The sequence below is a fragment of the Palaemon carinicauda genome, chromosome 26 (genome assembly GCF_036898095.1).
Source record: "Palaemon carinicauda isolate YSFRI2023 chromosome 26, ASM3689809v2, whole genome shotgun sequence".
NCBI classification, from domain to species: domain Eukaryota; kingdom Metazoa; phylum Arthropoda; class Malacostraca; order Decapoda; family Palaemonidae; genus Palaemon; species Palaemon carinicauda.
In genome coordinates this window covers 95,644,379-95,657,030 of record NC_090750.1, presented here as the reverse complement: position 1 = coordinate 95,657,030, position 12,652 = coordinate 95,644,379, and the positions used below count along the sequence as shown (strand labels likewise).

The window sequence follows — 12,652 nt, the reverse complement described above, 5'->3', positions numbered from 1 at the left end:
GTATTAGTTTGTTTTCATGGAATGTTTGTGTAATTGGAGAAAAATTGCTGGACGAAAGGATTTTGTCATTTATTCTTGCTTATCACATTATTTGATTACTGGAAATGAAATCTGGTGGCAAATTTGGTGTTCCGGGGTATACTTTTTACCTCAACCCCTCCAGGTCTAACGACAGAAGAGGTGGAATAGCATTTTTAGTGAAACCATCCCTTGTGGAATATGTATATAAGGTTGATATGGGTACAGAGGGCCAAATTTGGTTAAGATTGAAATGTTACCCGGAGTGGGTGTTTGGGGGTGTTTATATACCCCCTGAGGACTCGTATTTTTAACCAGCTTTGTTCGGCTCACGGAATGCTAATGTTTGTAGTTCTTCTAAGGTTCTAGTTCTTGGGGATTTTAATGTCCGTGTTTCAAGACCTACTGAAGATGTACTTTATACATACGTTGGAATAGAAGATTTTGTTCTAAATAACAATAGTAAACGGCTGGTAAGCTTATGCAGGAGCAATGACTTGGTATTAGGTATTCACCTTGCTGTGAATCATAAACAATTTGGAGGTAACTTGGCGTATAGCCAAGGGTTGAATTGGGTCACAGAAATAGACCTATGTTTATTGAGTAGTAAAATGGTAATGAATCTACAAAGTGTTGAATTGAACCAAGATGTTCAGGGATCTGATCATGCACATTTAACTGTTGTTTTAGAATTTAACACTTTAAGGGAAATGTCAACAGGATTATTATTAGTGAGAGCTAATTTGGGAGTTTCTTATGATGAAAAATGAATGAGAAACTAGGGAGGGGTCAAACATATCAGTCAGTAAATTTATAGAACTTTAAAGCCATTATGAACATTTATAATAATATTATTATTATTATTATTATTATTATTATTGTTATTATTATTTATATTATTATTACTTGCTAAGCTACAACCCTTGTTAGAAAAGCAGGATGCTATAAGCCCAGGGGCCCCAACAGGGAAAATAGCCCAGTGAGGAAGGGAAACAAGAAAAAAATAAATATTTTAAGAAGAGTAACATTAAAATAAATATCTACTCTATAAACTATATAAACTTTAACAAAACAAGAAGGAGAGAAATTAGATAAATAGTGCGCCCGAGTGTACCCTCAAGCAAGAGAACTTTAATCCAAGACAGTGGAAGACCATGGTACAGAGGCTATGGCACTACCCAAGACTAGAGAACAATGGTTTGATTTTGGTGTGTCCTTCTCCTAGAAGAGCTGCTTACTATAGCTAAAGAGTCTCTTCTACCCTCAGCAAGAGGAAAGTGGCCACTGAACAATTACAGCATAGGACTTAACCCCTTGGGTAAAGAAGAATTGTTTGGTAATCTCAGTGTTGTCAGGTGTATAAGGACAGAGGAGAATATGTAACGAATAGGCCAGACTATTCGGTGTATGTGTAGGCAAAGGGAAAATGAACCGCAACAAAAGAGAAGGATCCGATGTAGTACTGCTCTGGCCCACCTACTACCTATTGACTATGGCCAAATTGAAGATGCTTAAAAATTACTAACCGACTACTCCAACTTAATAAATAATGTTGCAAAATCCACGAATAATATATCTCAAAATAATCAGTATGAATGGGACCAAAGACACCCTCAGTGGAAACGCTTGTTAAGCCATAATGACTGGAAGGGGAATGTTTCAGATAAAAGTGATGAAGGCCCAGAGGATGTCCCCTTTAAAGCTTAATTTTGAAGAATTTTTGAACCCTAATGTTATCCAGGGTAAGGGAAACTTTGACGTTAGTGGTGCACCCTAAATTCCGATTTCGGATGATCCCTTTACAACTAGAGAATTAGAAAGTGTAGTGGTGAATTTGAAGAAGAAGATGGGTTTTATTAGGATATGTCCTGGGTCATTTACAGGCTTACCAATTTCATGAAAACTGTTCTGTTTTACAATTTTTAAGTACATATTCCTGTTTATATGCTATTCTTTTTATTGGTGTAGTAATAAACAGATAACCTTGTTAAAAAAATGAAATATATTTGATTGTAGCAATTATCGGGGAATTAGAAATATGAATACACTTGCCAAAATATATGATATGCTGCTAATGAATAGATTATCACAATGGTGTTCCATTGATAAGTGCAAGGCAGGGGCGCAAAAGGGAAGGGGATGTGTTGAGCTTTGCATTTATTAATTGATTTTGTCCAATACAAACTTCGAAAAAAAGATGCTAGAGTATTTGAAGTCGATAGGGTGCGGTAAACTCGTGCTTTTGCTAATCCAGAGTATGTACAAATGTATAAAAAACATCTTAAAGTCTCCTACTGTGGAATCGTCAATTTTAGTGCGATAAGGGACGTCAATGAGTTGTTTGTTATTTGTAATTTATATAGATAAAATGATAATGATGAGCAAAGAAAGAATAGGAACTGATGGTTTTTTTATTATTATTATTTTTTTTTTTTTTGAGGATTACATGCCTTGCAACATCTCACGAAATGTGTATTATTGGACTATTGTAAAGAGTATGGCCTGGAGGTCAACTCATCCAAGACTAAATATTTTGTTATTAATGGAGGTGAAATTGATAAACCGTCATTCCGGTTTGGTAACTTAGAAGTTGAATATTGCTCTCAGTATTTGTATCTAGATGATGCAAAAATTAAATATGTGCTTGATGCACATAAGTCGTCATCTTCGTTAGTTAGCAAGTTTGCCCTATTTTGTGCTGAAAACACAGCCCTTCCATTTTGCTATGAGATGAAAGTATTTCATGAAGCTTTGATGTCATCGAAAGTTGGTTGACGTCGAATGTTGGAGACATAGAAAAGACTTGAAGTAAACTAGTAAGAATACTACATGGTGTTAAAAACAATATATACTTCTGTGCTTAGTTGAGGCAGGTCTAAACACTGTACAATATGAAATTGTGAAAAGAAAGAAAAATTTCCTAACATCTAAATTATATAATGTAGATTTGGAGGAACCATTTCATTTTGTATTTGATATGTATAGGAATAACAGTACACCAGGTTACAGATTTTTAGTGAGATGTGTAAGGGAAGACAATAGCGGACAGTCATTAGAAATATTTGGTCATTAATAAGAGACAAACCTATGATTTTAGTCCACCAAAAAGACTATTTTTTAATAACTCAAGAGTCAGAACTGTCAAGGGATTATTTTGTTACTTTGCTTGCAGACGAAGTTCTCTTGCTGTAATCTCACCTAAAATATTTATGAAAGCTCAATAATTATACAGGAAATTTTTTTTACCTTTCCTCTTAAACTTCAAATATAATTCATACACATATGCAAAGGTAAACATCGCATGATAAATAATCATGACAGTTTCGAAATTTTAAGATAACTGCCAGCAAGCAATGGTGAATTCTTGACAAGATAAAAGAGCAGGCATATATTACGTTAGTGTGCTATTACTAAAGTTAGACATAGGTCAAAACTTAACAGGGGACTATTACATCACAGAGTGTATAAAGGAGAAATTTATTCCTGATTACAAGACACAAGCTATAACAAGGATAAGATTGATGTTGCATAGCTTGTAAATTGAATTAGGAAGGTGGAGTAGGATCCCTCATGAGTTACGTATTTATGTATATACAGAAAATCAGGTACAACATGAGGAACATGTACTATTACATTGTCCGCTTAATGCACACATTAACCTTGATTACTCAGACATTTTATTTTTTTTTAAACGAAGGAAACCCAATAGATCTTTGTAATCATGTGTATGAAATCCTGGATTGCCATAAGAACTAATTATAATAAATAAATTTGGAGTGGTATTATTATGGTATTAGTCGGAATTTGCTTGCTTGTATATATATTTTTTGTAGATAATGGTTTTGCTAAAGCAAATCCATCTTATGGAAGATTATTGAATACATTTTATATAGTAAAAAATAACTGAACCCACATGTGGGTAGCTCGGGTATAAGCCTGTTGTATTTGTCTTACAGCACAACTTTAAGTATCGTACTTTAAAACTTCAATCAAAGTATATTAATGCAGCTTTAAAGCTTGCTTATTATTATTATTATTATTATTATTATTATTATTATTATCATTATTATTATTATTATTAGTAATAATTGCTAAGCTACAACCCTAGTTGCAAAAGCAGGATGCTATAAGCCCAGGGGCTCCAACAGTGAGGAAAGAAAAAAGAAAAAAGAAAATATTTTAAGAAGAGCAACATTATTGAAATAAATATCACCTATATAAACTATATAAACTTTAACAAAACAAGAGGAAGAGAAATTAGATAGAATAGTGTGCCCGAGTGTAACCTCAAGCAAAAGAACTCTAACCCAAGACAGTGGAAGGCCATGGTACAGAGGCTATGGCACTACCCAAGACTAGAGAACATTAGTTTGATTTTGGAGTGTCCTTCTCCTAGAAGAGCTGCTTACCATAGCTAAAGAGTCTCTTCTACCCTTAGCAAGAGGAAAGTGGCCACTGAACAATTATAGTGTAGTAATCCCTAGGGGGAAGAAGAATTGCTTATAATGTATTTGCTATAATGCATGGAAATTTATTTTCATTTAGTTTTTATCGAGTGTAAGAGATTGTAGGAGGTTTGTTAATACTGAAATTATGACTTATGTTGTTATAAGGTATAATAATCGTTACAAGACCTGCAATGCCTACATTCTTTACGAGTCTGTGTTAACATGATTCATCGATACTTCTTTATATTAACTATATATATATATATATATATATATATATATATATATATATATATATATATATATATATATATAGCGTTGAATATATGAAAAGAATATTTTAATCTAAATCTCACACACTCACAGTTATTGGGGAAAAAAGGTAAAAGAATATCAGTAGGTTTGGCATCACATGGTACAGAAACGTATTGCTGTGTTTTGCTTTTCTGCAGAACCCACCGGTGGAAGGTAGTGTAGTCTTCCGCGTAGTAAAGTTGTCCAGAAGTATTTCTTAATATTCATAAATGCTCAGGATTTCAAAGGTGGGCTCCAACAGATTTCCAATAAACAACAGTGAATTATGATTAAACCCGCCCCCCCAAAAAAAAAAATATTTCGTAAATCTTTCAGAGCAAGGTAAAACATAAAATGCATTACCTCACGTTTGGACTAAATGAAGAAAGATTAAGTAATACAAACAAGGGCTACATCTGGAAAAAGTATATGGCAGAGAGAAGAGTTTTTTTTATTATTATTATTTTTTTTTTTTTAATTACTAGAGTGGTATAGGATATGTACGGAAACTCAACTACACAATTTCGAAGGTCTGTGGGAACCACAGACAAGTTTCAGATGAGGGTCAGTCTTCATGATCCTTAATCTCCTGCAGACCTGCACCTTTGGTCTTGTGGTGAACGTCACATTATATGTATTAAGGAGGTCCCTTGGAGAGCACTATTCTCTGGTGACATTGTTTTGATCTCTCTGACTAGGGAAAAAGTTAGTTGAAGCTTGAAAAGTGGAGACGAGAGTTCTTTCATGTCTGTTGTCTATGATTTTTATCCTTTGCAATACTTGCTTTACGCTATGTCTTTGTAACCTCTGTACCAGAGTGCATCACACTGGCTACCTAAACTTCTTTGGCCTTGTGCTAGCGGCGGAAAATTTCTCATTGTTTCGCATTTCATTGAAAGACAACTGTTCCTCACATCCTCAACACTTTACAGAACTAATAATCGAAAATGACAAACTAGCTAATATTTTCAATCTTCCATGAGCTCCCAATTCTGCTGTATGCCAATCTCTAAACTGTTCAACTTTGTTTTCATTACCTATATTTTTATATTTCTTCTATCAGTTACCATTAATATCTGCCACGTGTGGCGAGTATAATAGCCTAACTGAGAGACTATCACTCTCTTCCTAAGACCATGGTCATGTTACAGCTAGTCTGAATGAGCTAATGGGTGAGAAGATGAAAGTACGTCATCTTTTTCTCAGGAACTCTTTCTCCAACCATGACTTGATAAATTTTTCGTAAGCAACATATTGTTGTTATATTTTTCCTTCTCTCAAAACAGTTCTCTGCCATGTTCTCTGGAAGAAGAATGAAGAAGTTTTTCAAAAATTATATTTTTACGCTGATCTTTCAAGGAAAAAAAACGACTGAGCTATTTTCAATACTGCGTGGTAGATAAATTCAAAACCAATGCTTTTATGAAAAATATAGAAATACAAATGACAAAATATTCATTAATCTGTGTCGTTTTGATAAAATTACCTGTGTCCAAGTACTTATGTAAAGAGACGTTGGTCAAAGAACTAAAAGTAAAGCTGCTTCATTTGTAGACAAATGGGGGAACAAAGACTTTCCAGATCATCTATATAAAAAATTCAGAAATGTAGTGAAATGTCTGTCTCTCTTTATCTATATCTAGTATAAACACACACACACATAGATAAACACATGCGCGCGCGCTCACACACACACACACACACACACACACACACACACACACACACAAACTTCTGCATAAGAATCGAAACTATAACAAGTAATTCTAAATATACTTTGAACCTGCTTCACATTAATTTGATGAGGTGAAAAAATATGTAAAAATTCTATGATTATATAAAATCCTGAATATTTCTTTTTCATACGGTATACACTAAATCATAACCACATCTGAAAAGTATGACATCGCATTATATTATAGTGTTAAATAGTTTCAATCACTAAACCAGCCATAAAACGCATAAGAAAAAGTCTTTAACTCCTATTTTAAACATTTCCTTACAAGTGATGTGTCATTTCAAATGGCAATTGGTAAAGAATTGTAAATGGATCAGAGATATCACATCCTATTGTTCCCCAAGGCAAAGCTCAACAACCCTTCCTGTTTTCATGATTGCTATTATGAAATCCTTCAAGCATAAGGAAAAAATTAAAATTTTATCATTCGCTAATCGTATTGTTATTTTTCAAATCATACATACATATACCAAGGCACTTCCCCCAATTTGGGGGGTAGCCGACGTCAAACAAATGAAAAAAGGGGACCTTTCCTTTCTACGTTCCTCCCAGCCTGACAAGGGACTCAACCGAGTTCGGCTGGTATTGCTAGGGTGCCACAGCCACCCCTCCCTCGCTATCCACCACAGATGTAGCTTCATAACGCTGAATCCCCTACTGCTGCTACCTCCGCGGTCATCCAAGGCGACCGTAGGAAAGAGCAGGGTCTACCGGAACTGCATCAAAATCGCTTGCCATTCATTCCTATTTCTAGCACGCTCTCTTGCCTCTCTCACATCTATCCTCCTATCACCCAGAGCTTTCTTCACTCCATCCATCCACCCAAACCTTGGCCTTCCTCTTGTACTTCTCCCATCAACTCCTGCATTCATCACCTCCTTTAGCAGACAGCCATTTTCCATTCTCTCAACATGACCAAACCACCTCAACACATTCATATCCACTCTAGCTGCTAATTCATTTCTTACACCCGTTTTCACCCTCATTACTTCATTCCTAACCGTATCTACTCGAGATACACCAGCCATACTCCTTAGACACTTCATCTCAAACACAATTTCTGTCTCTCCGTCACTTTCATTCCCCACAATTTAATCAATTGGATTCCACTCAATTTACTTTGATCAAATAAACACTTGGCTAAATCTGTAAATAGCATTTATGACAAGAGAACTCACATAATCGACAGATATTTCATTCTTAACATCAGCATTAATATTCTACTCTTTTAGTTCATTTTTGGTATAAATCTGATTAATGTAATTTTGGATGATAACTGCTTTTAGTTTTAATATTAAAAAGGAAAATATCTTTAAGCATCGCTATTTGATATAGAGTACAGAAATATACATTACTGTATATGCTCTGAAGACACACCTGCTACAACATATTTAGTTATTTATTAGTTTTATGAAGCCCTTGTTTTCAAACTCAAACAGTTGGGAGTGGGTGGGTCGTTTCTTAGCATTGTTATTGATTTTTTAAGTAATAGATCGCCGAGTTGTTATTGATAGGCACTATAGTGAGTATAAGAATGTGATATCTGGTGTTCCTCGGGGTAGAGTTCTTGGTCTATTACTTTTCATACTATATACACATGGAATGTGGTTTGGCCTAGAAAACAAGCTTGTTGCATATGCAGATGATGCTACTCTCTTTGCATCAATTCCATCTCCTGAATGTAGATCTGGGGTTGCTGAATTCCTTATAGAGATCTTGCTATAATTAGTTCATGGTGCAAATTAGGGGGCATGAACAGTGGCTCTTCAACATCAGGATCTCAGTGATGATAATGTTTCTTTAACTCTCTACAACTATTTTGAAAAATTAGGTTTGATTCTCAACAGCAAATTTACTTTTGGGAAACTCGTTAGATCTCTCTCTTCCTCAATTGCACAGGAAATGCCTTATTAAGAATGTCTTTCAAGATTTTCGGTGTTATCAATCCATTCTGAAGGTGTTTTAATTCTTTCATTTTACTTTTTTTTTTCGAGTATTGTTCTCCGGTATGGTCTTCAGCTACTGATTACTGTCTATTAAATTTCTTATTCCTGATCTAGATATTAATCCCTAGCACCATCGTTCAATTACTTCATTATGCATGTTGCATAAGATTTTTTATAATTTTGACCATCTTTTACATTCAGATCTTCCCGGACAGTTCCATCCTGTTCGTAATATTAGACATGCAGTTAATTTTAATAGTCAGGCCTTCTCCATAATAAGGCTCAATACTACACAGTATTCTACAAGTTTTATCGGTAGAACTTTAAAAGTTCAAACTTGCAGCAAATGTTTTTTATATTGAACATGCGGACACAATTCCTTTTATAGTTTACATATGAAAAATATGTTTTGATGGTGTTACTGTTTCTAAAATATTTTATTCTAATTGTTCATTACTTCTTATTTCGTTTATTTCTTTATTTCTTTTCCTCACCGTGCTATTTTTCCTTGTTGGGGCCTTTGGGCTTATAGCATCTTGCTTTTTCAACTAGGTTTGTAGCTTAGCTAATAATAATAATAATAATAATAATAATAATAATAATAATTCTGTAAAATATTCAGCATACTATAGAACAGATTTATGTTAATTTCTGTTTTCCATTTAAAGGTAGGAGTATTTTTCTATGTGCACTCTAAGTGTTATAGACATTCAATTACTTTTGAAGTCATACTTTTCTGTATTTACTTAATAAAAAGCAGTTTGCATAAACAAAGCCCTCCAAAATTAGCTTTATTTCATGAATTTTGAGCTTGAAAGGTCAAAGTCAAATAACAACAATTATCCCAACGTCGTCTGTATTATATGATAAATAGATATATAAATAGATATGGAATCTTTCACTCATTTTCTATTGGGAGCACCATAAGAACCTGATGGAGCGGAGACCTTCCTCTCACGCGAGTCTTCTTCAGCAGCCTTGGCGATCTGGTCGAGGACGAATTGAGGAATTGGGTGGGGGAATTCGGGAGCCACTGGCAGCAGGTCGGACTGGGGCTGGAAACCGTTCTCGTCAGCCACATATTGCAGGCGAACTGGGGTACCGTCTGGGGCTGTGTAGCTGTAAAAAAAAAAAAAAAAAAAAAAGGTATGTAATAATTTCTGAAAATAACGAGTGTATATTGATGTATAAACATGCACACATATACCCACACACACACACACACACACACACATATATATATATATATATATATCGGTGCTTGTGTTTGAAATTATAATATAAGTAACTAGTGTAAAATAGTCAGCAATCCTTACGAGAAAGATCCGGAAGCTACAACGGCTCCTTCTGGTCCATCGGGAGAGCCGGCATCCTGAAGGACAATGCCATTGGCTGTCTCAACGTTGAGACTGTACCTGCCGTAGTCGTCTCGGTCACGGTCGTCCCGCAGGATGAGGATCTCCTCACTGGAGGACGAGCCGCCATAAGACCTTGGGGGCTCGTAGTCGTATTGGGGGGCGCCCATGGCAGCCACTGCCAAAACTGCCAGGATGACCTGAAATTATGAAGAATTAGAAATGCTCAAATGATTACTCTTCGGAACTATAAAAGAAATTCTTCAGATTCTTTCTAGAATTTGTATATTAGTAATACTTAGCAGCATTCCCTCTTGAGAACAATAAAAGAAATTCTTCAGAGTATTTCTAGAATTTGTATATTATTAATACTTAGCAGCATTCCTTCTTCGGAACTCTAAAAAAAGTATCCAGATTATTTCTAAATTTGTATATTAGTAGTACTTAGCATTCCCTCTTCGGAACTCTGAAAAAAGTTCTCCAGATTATTTCTAGAATTTGTATATTAGTAATACCTATACATTCCGTAAATTTATGATTCAAATGCTTTCTGACGTCCTGTTTTAAGAACCCCGATAAGCCGTCCAATATTGGGGTGTCACCATACAGTGGCCTCTTTTCTGATATTTATATATCTGGTCTAAGAATACACACATTTTTGAAGTCTCCAAAAGAATCGAAAGTTTATCACGATGCTTTGTTAGATATAGTTTCTTATTGTAAATCTACTTTTATTACTTCATAACCCCAATCTTATTTCGACTTAAATTATCGCCCTATTCACCCAAAGAAGGACCGTTTTCGTCTGTATTATCGAACTTCAAAATTTTAAGATTTTTATCTAAATAGAATAACTGGAAAAAAACTTTTTGTTTTCTTTTTTTTTAAGAAAAACGTTCAGATTTAATGAAATTTTATCGATATTTATTATTCGATGTGCTTTTGAAAGAGCTCAGTTCATTGGTAAATATTAGATTAAATTAAAACCTCAATATTTTATCAAATAGAACGTAACAATATAATAGTGTAATCTAGGTTTCCCAACAGAAGCGTTAACTGAATAGCCTAGTAATCATACAACGTGAGGTAATGACCGTGAGTATTCCACACAAATGCTCTCTGAAATAATAACTTACAAGAAGTGGTTGAGGTTTGTAAATGACAACGTTTCGTACTATTGAAAATTTCTTCTTTAGATGTCGGTTGTTATGTGCGCATTATCTCCATGCTCAGTAATGACACGCCAAATACAATATTAATAACATAATTATGAACATTCGGTTATTGAAGATCCTTCATAAATCGGAATATTCCATATACTTGCTACTTTGTTGTTATTGTTTTAGAATGATTTATTGTTAACTTGATCTTATCATTTATTTATTTCCTTATTTCCTTTCCTCACTGGGCTATTTTTCCCTATTGGAGCCCTTGGGCTTATAGCATCTTGCTTTTCCAACTATGGTTGTAGCTTGGCTAGTAATAATAATAATAATAATAATAATAATAATAATAATAATACTGTACAGTACTTACAAACTTCATGACGATATGTGTTAATGCTGGAGCAAAGTCAAAGTCGACACTGGTGCTTGTACTTGCAGACGAGGGCGTTTATATAGTGGAAGTCTGGCAAAGATCGTGATGGGAGTGAACGAAGCTCTCAAAGAAGTCGTCGTTTTTTCTCTCTCTATCTCGTTACTCTCCGCCCATAAGCCGACCTTTCCTTTTTCCTTGCCTCTCCCATTTCTTCTTTCACCTCTTTTTTCCTCCTCTTTCTAAACTCCACGTTCTTACCACGGCTTTGACATTTCGGGCTCCAAATTTCTGCATGGGACCTGCTTTGCTTTTGAATATATATTTTGTTTTCCAATGCATGGTTGAGCGTATGGGCGGTCAAGTGCGTTTTGATGGGACACCCGCATACCATTATGCCTTTCGTTCACCTTTTAAGGCAATTTACGAGATGAATGGTCGCAAATACAGCAGACTGGAATGTTTTTAATAATAAAAGAGGAAAAATATCTTTTTTTTCGTAGGCTCTGTAGTATATTACATTTTTTTTATTTTCCATTGTAGAAATATTTTATAGTTAAGATGAAAAAAGCAAAAAGAATCAGTCTACGGCTAATAATCCTTTTCCTTCATATTCAATATGTGTACAATGCAAATATAGATCATAAGACACTGATCCTTCTCATTTCTTCATAAACACACTTCAATTCTTTTCCTGTTTACTACAATAAAAGGCAATGTATTCTGTCAAGCAGTGAAAAGGCATCCTTCTTTTTGCCAACTGTATTATTTATGACAGAACTTTAAGAAACATTTCTGGCCTGCCATTTGCGTCTTAATTTGTTCTAGGAGCATTTTTGAATAATCTTGCTTGAGGGAACACTCGGGCATGCTATTCTATCATGCTCCTCTTACTCTTGCTCTTTTTTGTTTGTTTTTTTAAGTTTTTATAGTTTACATATTAAAGATCTAATTTAATGTTCTTACTGTTCTTAGAATATTTTATTTTGATTGTTCATTGCTTCTCTGGTAGTTTATTTATTCCATTGTTAACTTTAATCGCCGAGCTATTTTGCCGAGCTATTTTTCCCTGTTGGAGCCCGTGGCCGTATATTATCCCGCTTTTCCAACTAGGGTAATAATGATAATAATAATCATCATCATCATCATCATCATCATCCAAAGAGTTTTGCGCATAACAACCCTTTCCGTAGATGATATTTCCTATTCAAATGTGTTAATAAATCTATAATAAAAAGATTAGCGATGAATTCTATACTTTATTTACCTTTAGACTACAAAAGAACAAATCTCTATTTGTTTATTGTTACATAGACT

At 34.6% G+C, this 12,652-nt stretch overlaps 1 protein-coding gene across 1 annotated transcript; it reads right to left on the bottom strand.

Moving 5' to 3' along the window:
• Positions 1-9,252: 9,252 nt before the first annotated feature.
• On the bottom strand, positions 9,253-11,437 carry LOC137620299 (cuticle protein AMP1A-like). The gene is made up of 3 exons (XM_068350532.1): positions 11,336-11,437; positions 9,761-9,999; positions 9,253-9,563 (listed from the first exon to the last, which is right to left on the bottom strand). The coding sequence occupies exons 1-3, from the start codon at positions 11,342-11,344 to the stop codon at positions 9,347-9,349; spliced, it is 465 nt and encodes a 154-aa protein (XP_068206633.1). The 5' UTR covers positions 11,345-11,437; the 3' UTR covers positions 9,253-9,346.
• Positions 11,438-12,652: the final 1,215 nt, after the last annotated feature.